The sequence below is a fragment of the Pelodiscus sinensis genome, chromosome 2 (genome assembly GCF_052426305.1).
Source record: "Pelodiscus sinensis isolate ZL-2025 chromosome 2, ASM5242630v1, whole genome shotgun sequence".
Taxonomy (NCBI): Eukaryota; Metazoa; Chordata; order Testudines; family Trionychidae; genus Pelodiscus; species Pelodiscus sinensis.
The window spans coordinates 176027094-176039726 of record NC_143053.1 but is presented as its reverse complement, the minus strand read 5'-3'; the positions used below and the strand labels follow the sequence as shown (position 1 = coordinate 176039726).

Genomic DNA, 12633 nt, shown 5'->3' with positions numbered 1-12633 from the left:
CTTGAGTGGGATCCTACTCCTTCAGTAGACCCATTGAGTTCAGTGGAGTTACCCGCAAAACAAGGTGCTACTCAGTATGAGTAAGGCTGCCTGAATCTAATTGGCCTAGGAGTCAAGAAAACTTGGCTCTATTCCCAGCTCTGCCACTAACCTGCTGCATGATGTTGGGCATTTCACTGGTTTCCCTTCCCTCCTGTTACTTTTATCTATTTTGATTGTAAATTCTTCAAGCAGGGACTGACTATCTTGTAATACTTGTTTGTACAACACCTGGAACAAAGGGGCCTCTGACTTGGCTGGAATCTGAAAGTGCTACTGCAATATAAATGACTGATCAATAAAAGAAGGACATTATTGAAAGAGAGTGAAAAAAATTAAAAAGGGAGGATGGGTTGGGGAGAGAAAGAGAGACAGAGAAGATGGGCCTCGTGAGGTGAATAGCCTTCCCTTGTCCCTAAAATGTCATGTGTTTTGTTTTATTTTAGTGTTTACCTACTCAGAAAATGGAACAGAAGACTTTGGAGAAGAATCTAAGAGGATAAACCCCCTGGTATGGGCAAAAATTTACTGAAAGTATAGTGAAAATGTTAATTGATTTAAGAAGCTCGTTTTTTATAGAATTGCACTTGTGTGAGTACCATAAATTGGCATGATGAATAAAAACATTGTGACACATGAGCCCGAGCAGTATGAATGTGATTACAATGTAACAGTTTTACAGCTGTGACAGTGTAAAAATGACACTGCACAATCCAGAGTCTGATATAATTTGAAAAGGATCTTTGTCTTTCTGCAATTTCTTTTGGCCAGATTATCCCTGGCCCTTGTGTTAGAGCATGCACACCCAGAGAGGGTATGCAAGGATCAGTCTCCCTCATTGAGCATGCTATGCAAACATTGCTGAACAGGGAAAGTGCCCAATCCCTCGCTTAGCTCTGGCATTCACAGTTATGCACCACCCTGACTCCGCTCTGTGCATAATCAGCACAAGCGAGCTTTTTGTAATTTACACCTGTCATATAAACAAGATGACTTTAACAGAGGGCTAGATGTTGGTGGGGAGGATGGAACCTGTGGAAAATTGCAATAGAATCGATACTCAAATGCAAGAAGTATGGGAAATAAACAAAAAGAACAGAAAGTATTAGGCCATAAGCTAAATCACAACTTAAGGAAGTACTGACAGGAGAGAAAGGAAGCAAGTGTTGCATTATGCATCAAGAATAAATACATTTGTTCTAAATTCCAAAAGGAGGTGAAAGACAGATCACTTAAAGGTCTCTGGATAAAAGGGCAAAAAAAAAGGTTAAAAAACTAGGAGTGACAATAGGAGTAGTAGAGGTCTACTATAGACCACTAAATCAGAACAAGGAGTTGCATGCAGCAATTCTAGAACAAATAACAGAAATATCCAAAACACAAGACTTGGTGGTATTAGGAGAACTTTATCCAGACATTTGTTAGAAGAGTAATATGGCAAAATACAGTAGTTCCAATAAGTGCTTCAAATGTATTAGGGACAACTTTTTTTTTCCAAAAAGCAGAGGAAGGAACCAGGGGAACAAATCAATTTAGATTTTATACTGACCAGCAGGGAGGAATGGATAAAAATGAATCTGAAGCTAGAAGGCAATTTGAGTGAGGAACACCACAAAGTTATAAATTTCATAATTCTAATGAAAGGAAGAAATGGGAACAGCAGAATAAGCACAACAGAGTTTTATTTAAAAAAGCAGATGTTAACAAACTCGGAAAACTGATATATTTTCTTCCCATAGCATCTTATCTAAGGGGAAAAGGAATTCAGGAGACCTGGCATATTTTCAGAGATAGCATTCAAGGCACGATTGTACTGATGCAAGGGAAAGATATGAAGAATAGTAAGAGGCCAATATGGCTCGAAAAGGAATATTACAAAAAGTGGAAACATGGACGAATTGCTACGGAAGAGTACAAAAGAACAGTACATATAAATCAGAGTGACGGGTGTGTCTACACAGCACCCTAAACTCAAAATAAGATACGCAATTTGCGCTATGATAGTTTATTTCTAAACTATTTCAAAGTAACTTATTTTGAAATTTGGCTCCAAATTTCAAAATAACTTACTATTTTGAACCATCCCTTATCCCTCGTGAAATGAGGTTTACTGAGATGGCGAAATAGCATGCCTGTTATTTCAAAAAATCTTTCAAAATAACGGGCGGCTTGTGTAGATGCAAGGTAGCTATTTTGGGATACTGGAGGTATCCCAAAATAGCCGTGCAGTGTAAACATACCCTAAGGCACAAAATGAGTTACACCTATGAACATAAAAGGGAATGAGACATTATTAAAATATATTAGGATCAAGAGAGACACAAAGAAAAGCACACATACTACACTTAGCATAGAAAGAGTGCTAATACCTGATTATATTGAAAAAGCTGTGGTGTTTAATGCCTATTTTTCTTCAATCTTCACTAAAAAGGCTAATGGCGACCAGATACTAAACATAAAGAGGCAGGAAGGAACACAAGTCAAAATAAAGAAATGTTAAGGAACATTTCGATAAGTTAGCTGTAATCAAGTCAGCAAAGTCTGATAAAATTCACCATAGGCGTGTAAGTAGCTAGCTGAAGTAACCTCAGAACCATTATCAAGTATATACATGGAGGACAAGTGACATCCTAGAGCAGGGGAGGCCAACCCACAGCTCACAAGCCGCATGCGGCTCTCCTCCCTCCTCCCCCCCCCCGAAAGTGCAGCTCGCGAAGCTGTCCCTGCGCCCCTGAAAACACCTCCTGGCTCCCTATGCTCACCGGGGTAGGGGAACCATCCGACACAGCCATGCAAAATGGTGTCTTCAAGATGGCAGTGGCTGGCAGGAGCCTGATGTGGCCAAAAAGCCTTTAAACGTGTTTCTTAAAGGGACAGTGTTGTTGTTTTTTTTTCAACAACTCGGGGGGGGGGGGGGGGAGGCTTCTTTTTTTTTGCCTCAGCTCTTTGCACTGTATCAACTGCTATTTTGGTTCTTTGTCCAGAACGGGTTCGCCACCCCCGTCCTAGAGGACTAGGTAATGGCAAAGATAGTACTTACATTTATAAATGGGAACAAAGACGACAGCATAAATTATAGACCAGTCAGCCTAACTTCAATGACTGAAGAGATACTGGAATGAACTAGTAACCAAGCAATTTGTAAGTACATATAGGACAATAGGGTTATAACCAACAAGTAACCAACACAGATTTGTCAAGAACAAATCAGGCCAAACGATGTAACTTCCTTCTTTGACAGGGTGACTGGCCTAATGGATAGAAGTAAAGCAATAGATGTGATGTATCTTGATTTTAGTTGACACAGTCCCACATAATATTCTCCTAAGCAAACTTGGGAAATGCAGTCTGGATGAATTTATAATAGGGTGAGTGCACAACTGGTTAAAAATGGCACTCAGTTATTATCAGTGGTTCACTGTCACACTGGAAGAGTGTATCTAGTGGAGTCCCATAGGGTGAGTCCTGGTTCTGGTACTATTCAATATTTTCATGAATAACTTGGATAGTGGATGGGGATAATTTGCTTATAAGATTTGTAAATTACACCAGTCGCAAAGAGTTTCAAGCACTTAGGAGGGCAGGATTAAAATTTGAACAGACTAACAAATTGTAGAATTAGTCTGAATTCCACAAGATAAAATGTGATAAATATAAGTGTTCAGTATTTCATTTAAGAAGGAAGATAGTTTTTTACAATCTTGGGGTTACAGTGGATCACAAATTGAACACGAATTTACAACTAGGTGAGGCAATTGTGAAATTAACTAATATTTTTGGAGTGTATTAACAGGAGCTCTGCATATAAGAAACGGTAGATAATGGTTCTTCTCTTTTCAGCTCTGATGAAGCCAGAACTGAATATAGTGTCCGATTCTGGGCACAGCACTTTAAGAAAGATGTGGTCAAACTGGAGAGAATTCAGATTCATAGTAACAAGTACAGAGAACCTGTCCTATGAGAAAAGATTAAAAAACTGGAGTGTTTAGTCAGAGAAAAGAAAATTGACGGGGGCCCTGCTAGTAGTTTTCAAACATGTTAAGAGCGGTTATAAAGAAGACTCTGATCAATTGTTCTCTGTGTCTACTGAAGGAAAGACAAGCAGTAATAAGCTTAATCTGCAGTGTGGGAGCTTTAGATTTACTATTTGGAAAAGCTTCCTATTCTTTCAAGGGGAGATGTAGAATCCCCATAATTGGAGGTTTCTGAGAACAGGTTAGACAAACAGGACAGAAATGGGTCTAGGTTTATTCGGTCCTGCCTCAGCGTAGTGGGGCACATGAGCTGTCTTCCCAGGGTCCCTTCCAGGCCTACATTTCTGTGGCTATGTCTAGACTACAGGGTCTTTCCAGGATACCGGAAGTATCCTGGGAAAACTCTGCCGCATCCAGGGAATGTGTCCGCTGTTCCGCTTTTTTTTTTTTTTTTTTTTTTGCGAAAGAGCACACGCACTCTTTCAAAAGCCTTGTCTTCCTCCTTCCATGAAGAAGGGGGGCTCTTGTGAAAGAGGAGGATTTTCCGAAATTTGACCCAGTGTAGATGGGCAAAATTTTGGAAAAGCCTCTTCCAAAAAGAACTATCGGAAAAAGGTACACAAAGTGTGGAGCACATTTTTTGTACCTTTTTCCAATAGATCATTGTAGTCTAGACATAGCCAAAGACAGGGCCAGCTTTAACAAGCGCGGGGCCCGATTTGCGGGGGCGGGGCCACGCATGCGCGAATCGGACCTGAGAGTGCGCCTCTTAGGCGCGGGGCCCCCCTCTTGGGTGCAGGGCCCAATTCCGGGGAATCGGCCAAGTCGGCCTAAAGCCAACCCTGGCCAAGGATTCTATAAAATGGCAGTAATAAACTGCTGAGCACACAACACACAGCCCTCAATGTACAGAGGAGATAACGGTTTGTTTGTTTCTTTTAAGATCTCACCCAAAAGACGCTCAAATAGTAACTGGCACAAACCTTTCCAGGCCTACATCTGCTTCTGGAGGATAAAAAGCTCAGTTAGCTCCACCAGCACTGGGACTAGAGGCTCTAAAGGGCCTAATTTTAGCAAACTTCTGAAGTCATGTTTATCCCTTAATACTCTCCTAAAATATAAATAGTTATTTGATTTAGCAATACCTATATATCTTGTCCCCACATCTGTAATGAGATGAAACAAAATCCTGGATTGAAGGGCCCCAAATATTAATAAAATTTAATCTGTAGCCAAATAGTGCATTTCAGCCCCATCTCTCTGCAGGGCACTTCTGGCAGCCAGAAGCTTATAGTTTCTTTTATCTGTTTTTCTCCCCTTAAAGGGACCTCTTTATAAAGACACATTACAAATGAATACCTACGTTGCCTTGTACAAATTTGTACCACAAGAGAATGAAGACTTGGAGATGAGGTAAAGTACTACCATATTTACTTATTCGACCTTTAAAAACTGAGACTAGTGCAGACTTAAATTATTATTGTACTTAAAATTCAAAATTTTTGCTATGTATAGCTGCATAATATTTTAATATAGTCATGGTCTAACAGCTACTTAATCATGAATCCCTTCCCTCGTTCCATTCATGAAAGTGATAAAGTTGGGGGAAAACTTGTTTACAAAGACAGTAATAGATAAAAATTTCAAGTCACTTAGGAGCTTTTGACAATTATGCCACATGTCCCAGTCAATGACTTTCAATGAGGTTTACACTCCTAAATGACAAAAAAAAAATTGTGATGGTTGGAATGTTTCTGTGAAAATTTTTTGACAAAAATTTAGATTTTTGACTAAATAAATCTCTTGCAGAAACTGAGAAATTTTGTTTTGTTTTGTTTTACCAAAAAAATTCCATTTTCAGCAACCAAAGAAACTGGGGGGAAAAAATCGGGTTTTAAATGTTTGGGGCTTGTACAAAAAAAATTCCACAGGAAAAAAGAATTCCATTTTCTGACCAGATCTGGTGACAATGTTAGAAGTTTGCTTAATGTTATTTAACTGATTGCACCATCCTCTGGTTTCCGCCAAGAGATTGTGTCTCAGAAAGGAGAAAAGAAGAAGATTTCAAGAAGGTGAAAGGCTGTGAGTATTTTTTTCATTTACAGGCAGTCCCCGGGTTACGTACAAGATAGGGACTGTAGGTTTGTACTTAAGTCGAATTTGTACTTAAGTCGGAACTGGTATCCAGATTCAGCCGCTGCTGAAACTGACCAGCGGCTGACTACAGGAAGCCCGAGGCAGAGTTTCTCTGCCCCGGGCTTCCTGGAATCAGCTGCTGATCAGTTTCAACAGCAGCTGAATCTCGACGCCTGGGACAGAGCAGCTGGGGCGCTGCTGGGTAGATCTCCCCAGCGCCACATCTCAGCGCTGCGGGGACCAACCCGGCAGCACCCCAGGTGCTCTACCCCAGGTGTCCCCAAGTCAGCTGCTGTTCAGTTTCAGCTTCCTGTAGTCAGCCGCTGGTCAGTTTCAGCAGCAACTGACTTGGGGACGCCTGGGGCAGAGCAGCTGGGGTGCTGCTGAGTTGGTCCAGTAGCGCCGCTCCTCAGCGCTACTGGACCAACCCGGCAGCACCTCAGCTGCTCTGCCCCAGGCGTCCTGATTCAGCCGCTGCTGAAACTGATCAGCAGTGGCTGAATCAGGACTCCTGGGGCAGAGCAGCTGGGGTGCTGCCGGGTTGGTCCAGTAGCGCCAAGGAGCGGTGCTGCGGGACCAACCGGCAGCGCCCCAGCTGCTCTGCCCCAGGAGTCCCGAGAAAAGCCTGGTCTGCTGCTTGGTCCCCCACCCACCCACCCAGCAGACCATGGAGACACGGGCGGCAGGACCGAGATGCACCGCAGTCCCGCTGCCCGGGTCCTCCGCGGCTTTGCTCCGCGTCTCCCTGGTCTGCAGACCAGGGAGACGCGGAGCAAAGCCGCGGAGGACCCGGGCAGGACCGCGGCACATCTGGGCACTCCAGCTGCCTGGGTCCTCCGCGGCTTTGCTCCGCATCTCCCTGGTCTGCTGGCCCCTTCCTCCCCCCAGCAGACTAGGGAGATGCGGAGCAGCTTTTATCGCCCCGGAGGACGAGGGTGGCGGGACCTCGGCGTGTCTGGGCGGTCCCGCCGCCCACATACTCCGGGGTGAGAAAAGCACAGTTCGTAAGTGCGGATCCGACATAAGTTGGATCCGTGTAACTCGGGGACTGCCTGTATATGGAAGGTTGGTCAGAATTACAAATTTTTCTAGTTCAAATATCTTTTGTTTAGTGCTAGTGCTGCCTTGTCCAGTCTCACCGCACCTGTTCTACAGCTCTACTGAAGTATAAGGGAAACTTCCATTGACTACATTGGGTTTGTCACAGGCCCGCAGAGAGTAGTTTGTTTCAGAGAGTTTAATAGGCTCTATGAGTGCTGTCTGCTTTGGGCGTAGTTCGTAAAACAAATCATCTCTGTTCATGATTTACCCACAGTCAAAACAGTAGGATGCTGACTCAAATAAATAAAATATACTTAGAAAGTTGCTGAAGAAAAGTCCCTATTCAGCTTCTCTGTATTTCCTAGTTTTCAGCTGTGCCCTCTCCTTGCTCAAGATAAAGTTATCGTTTTGCCTAGCTGTCATTTTTCCAAGACTGCTTTGTTTCATGTGTGATAGCTAGATGGAAAGTAGTCACATGCAGGATGCCATTTGGTAGAAATCCTGAGCCCCTGTGTTTAAATGCTCTGCACATTGGACTCTCATTTTGCATTATTGATTTATTTTGGTTGATGCACTCACTCATTTGATTAAAAGGGGGCACCATCTTAAAATGTAATGTAACCACCCTCCCCAACCATGTCCAATGACCTAGCAGCTGAACCTCATACTGAAGATAAAACAGTTACTTACCTCTGTAACTGTTGTTCTTCAAGATGTATTGCTCATGTCCATTCCATGTAGATGTGCGCGTACTGCCTGCATGCGTCATCAGAAGCACCCATTGGGCCAGCAGGGGAGCCCCCTGGAGTGGCACTGCTATATCGGTTCATATATACCCCTGCTGGCCCTCCATCCCCTTGGTTCCTTCTTACTGGACCACTCCAAAGAAGGGGAGGCGGGCGGGATTTGAATATGAGCAACACATCTTGAAGAACAACAGTTACAGATGTAAGTAACCGTTCTTTCTTCTTCGAGTGATCACTCATGTCCATTCCATGTAGGTGACTCCAAAGCAGAAACCCCAGGAGGCAGGGTCGGAGTTCTAACCTTCAACTGAGTGGAGGATAGCCCTACCCAGGGCTGTGTACTCCCTAGCCCGGTGGGCCAGTGTGTAATGATTGGCAAAGCAAAGCAAGAGCAGAGCACATTCCAACGACCGTTACAGGTGGTAAGAAGGAACCGAGGGGGTAGAGGGCCAGCAGGGATCTATATTAGCCAATAGAGCAGCAGCACTCCAGGGGACTCCCCTGCTGGTCCAACAGGTTCTGCAAAGGGAAAAATCTTCCAATGACGCATGCACACAGCAGGCGCACACCTACATGGAATGGACATGAGCAAACACTCAAAGAAGAACTTACCATCCCCTGCCAGAGTCCTTCTACACCCTTACATTAAGGTGTAGAAATATGTCATGGAGGTTGATAAACAAGAGTTGCTTTGTACTGATTTGCCTTCTCTGTTGAGATGCCAGCTGTATGTTTGATTAGTGCTACTTGTTACGGTGGTGGGTTTTGTTATGTGGCCAAAAGCCATCATGACTAAGGCCATCAAAAAGTCACTAGACAGTAATGCTATTTGATCATGACTGACCTGGGTGGGATTCACACTGGTCACTACAGGTTTGATTTTCATTTAAACTAATGGGAGTAAGACGGTTAGGGTATGTCTAGACTGCATCCCTCTGTCGGCAGAGGGATGCAGATTAGGCAGGTTAACATTGCAAAAGAAGCGGGGATTTAAATATCCCACGCTTAATTTGCATAACAATGGCTGCCGTTTTTGCCAACTCAGCACTTTGTCGGCAAAAAGAGGCAGTCTAGAGAGGGATCTGTCAAGAATGAAAGGCTTTTTTGACAGATCCTTTTGACTCCTTGCAGAAGGCATATGGGATCTGTCAAAAAAGGCTTTCTTTCTCAACAGATCCCCCTCTAGACTGTCTGTTTTTGCCAACAAAGTACTGAATCAGCAAAAATGGTGGCCATTTTTATGCAAATTAAGCATGGGATATTTAAATCCCTGCTTCATTTGCAATGTCGACCTGCCTAATCTGCATCCCTCTGCTGACAGAGGGATGCAGTCTAGACATACCTGTAGATGCTTCTGAAAATTCCTTTGGGCAGCTGTGTGTACCATGAGGTGCATAAATACCTTTTAAAAGCTGGCTCAAAGCACTTTAAAAATGTTGGCCAGAATTATTGTCCCCATTTGGTAAAGAGGAAAAATGGAGACAAACAAATTAACAACTCAGTCCCTTGATTTTAATGGGAGATGGTCTGGCATAGCCAGGAATCAAACCCAGGTCTGATGCTCCATCACTGGAGCTCACTGTCTAATCAGTTACCAGTGTGTTCCAGGAAGCCTGGAGGTTTTGTGGTTCTGTATAGTCATAACACTCATTCAATGAGTTCAAGATTGAATGTGGGGAAAGATGGAGAAACTAGGGTTCAGTTCTTGCCCATTAATTTCAGTACATTCAAAACCCTCATTCCCCCACCCACCCATCCAGGGAAAGGTTCAGACCCAACAGGACGGAGGTTTTTTTTGTAACTGTTCACAATGGGAAGTGGGCAGAACTTACTTCCAACAGCACAGTGTGTGATGTTTATGTAACAGCTTGATTCAGCATCAAAGTGGGTCCTCAGATATCTGCTGAACTAAAGATGAAATATTAGGGATGGACCCAGCAGACTCTAATATGACCCATTGGAGCAGGTTAATATTTCTAGCCAAATTATTCTCCCAGCCCAAGGCTGGAACTAGTCAACTGGCTTATAATACTCAGCAATTACAGCATGACTCCACACATTATAAAGGTAAATATGTCCCATTTGAATCAAAAAGACATTTCTGGGCAGAATTACATCCCTGCTGATTAATTATATTTGTCTGTTAAATAAAACTGTTTTCCTGCTGCCTTCCTTTAGCAATAACAGCATGAGAACCTGGCTGGTAATATTTTGTGTCCCAACAATATATAATGCCTTCATGTAACATGATGATCCCTGTTACAAATAGGTTATACACATTTCTAAGCAGTTTCAGACTAAATAGGAAGCAAAACACATCACTCAGGAATTGTTGCTTTATTGCAAAGATCTTTCTGTCAAGACAAGGGGAGGGGATTGTACATTCTGAACTGGGATGTGAGGTTCTAATTGCTGAGGTATAGTGAAATTTGGTTACATATATCACCACCACTTTCACAGCCTTTTACTGCTCCTGTTGAAGGGTACGTTTAGACTGCAGGCTTCTTTTGACAGAAGCTTTTTCAGTTCAAAGCTCTTTCAAAAAAACTTCTTTTGAAAGAGAGCATCCACACCTCAAAACCGGATCAAAAAAGCGAACTGCTTTTTCGAAAGAGAGAGTCCAGACTGCATGGATGCTCTCTCGAAAGAAAGCCATGATTGCTATTCACAGAATGGCCACGAGGGCACCTGTGCTTTTCTTGATTGCCTCTTCTTTTGAAAAATGTCCCTGTTCTGCGTCCACCTATGCCTTTTTTCGAAATAGCTCTTTCGAAAAAGGAGTTTTTCCTCATAATATGAGGTTTACCAATGTCGAAAAAAACCCTGCATTCTTTCGATTTAATTTCGAAAGAACACAATTGCAGTGTGGACGTAGGTAAAGTGTTTTTGAAAAAAGGGCAGTTTAAAAAAAAATGTAGTCTAGACATACCTGAAGTCAGCAGCAAAACTGAATGGGAGTGAGATTCAGACTCCAGACTTGTGTTGATCAAACTTTTAGGGCCGTACTGTGTCTGGCCCTATAATGGATGAAGTTGGGGGCGAATCTGCCAAGTGCCTGCATTACACTTGTTAGGGATGGTTTACATAAAAAATTGCTCTGCTGTGATTGCAGGGGACGGGACCAGATGACCTCTCAAGGTCCCTTACAGTCGTAAGAGTCTGTGATTAGCCAGTTGCAATGATAATCCTTCTACTCTAGAAAACACAGGAATTCCTCTATTTTAGCCCTATCGGTGCAAATCACGTCGAAGGAGATGGGGAAAATGGAAACCAAGGCCATATGCCCCATCCCCCAGCTTCCACCTAATGCAGCCTTCACCAATCCATGGCTCACTGGCCAGAAAAAAAGACAGGAGAAAATGCTCACATTCTATAGAATGGGGTCACATGCACTCTTGAGACAGAATCCCTCAGGGTATGTTTACACTAGCTCGTTAATTCGAGCTGGGTAGGCAAATCAGGCAACCGGAGTTGCAAATGAAGCCCAGGATTTAAATATCCCGGGCTTTATTTGCATGTTCCTGTCCGGCTGCCATTTTTAAATCCCCCTTAGTTCGAACTGCCCTGCCCGCAGCTACATTCAGCAGTTTAAAGTTAATCCGAACTAAGGACTTAGTTCGGATTAAGTGTTACTCCTCGTGGAATGAGGTGTAACAGTTAATCCGAACTAAGTTCTCAGTTCGGATTAACTTTAAACTGCCGCGTGTAGCCACAGGCAGTTCGAACTAAGGAGGATTTAAAAATGGCGGCCGGACGGGAACATGCAAATAAAGCCCAGGATATTTAAATCCCAGGCTTCATTTGCAACTCCGGTTGCCTAATTTGCCTACCTAGCTCGAATTAATGAGCTAGTGTAGACATACCCTCAGAGTATTCCTCCTGGTATTGTGAACTGTCACACTGCCTCAAATATGAGCCAGTGCAAAAAACAAGGGCCAAATCCTCAGCTGGTATTCATTGACACAGTGCCATAGACTTCATTATGCTCCTACTCAGCTGCAGATTTAAAAAGTTGCAGCTTGTGGGTGTAACAGCAGAGACATTCAGGACCTGATTGCTTTGCCTTGGCACCAAAATGCACAGGAGGATTCAATGGGACACATTTTCCACCCAGTTACAATGGGACAACCAAGTTAGCGTCCCTGTGCGGAGTTTGACCTTTTCTCGCCTGGAAGATGGAACCTTTGTTTCTGTGCTCATATCTGACTTGGGAAGTTCTCATTGCTTCATGGATCCACAGGTAGTGATTAATCAGGTATAATTACCAAAGATGGTTACCCTTTTAGTAGAATTTTACTATGAACGTGGATATGCTGTTTCAAGTAAGACATTTTAATCAAAATTTCCTACATCTGTTTTTTCTAATTCTAGGCCAGGTGATATGATCACACTGCTAGAGGATTCTAATGAAGACTGGTGGAAGGTACAAGCCAAACACTCTATATCCTTTAACAAAATAGATGAATGGTATTTATAATGAGTATGAAGGTCATTCCTTTGTTGATGTGCTTGCTCCACAGGGGAGAATTGAGGACAGAATAGGATTTTTTCCTGCTAATTTTGTTCAGAGAGTGCAACAAGATGAAAAGATTTTCAAGTGCATCAGAACATTTATCGGATGCAAGGAGCAAGGACAGATTACTCTGAAAGAGAACCAAGTAAGTGAAATACATGATTTACTATACATTAAGGACACA

At 43.0% G+C, this 12633-nt stretch overlaps 1 protein-coding gene across 1 annotated transcript in view; it reads left to right on the top strand.

Moving 5' to 3' along the window:
- The window catches only part of STAC (SH3 and cysteine rich domain), a 118650-nt gene that overhangs the window by 95777 nt on the left and 10240 nt on the right, over window positions 1-12633 (top strand). Inside the window, exons 7-10 of the mRNA XM_006124009.5 lie at window positions 486-550; window positions 5338-5426; window positions 12308-12359; window positions 12457-12594. Coding sequence (XP_006124071.2) covers window positions 486-550; window positions 5338-5426; window positions 12308-12359; window positions 12457-12594 — 344 coding nt within the window. The remainder of the gene's footprint in view (window positions 1-485; window positions 551-5337; window positions 5427-12307; window positions 12360-12456; window positions 12595-12633) is intronic.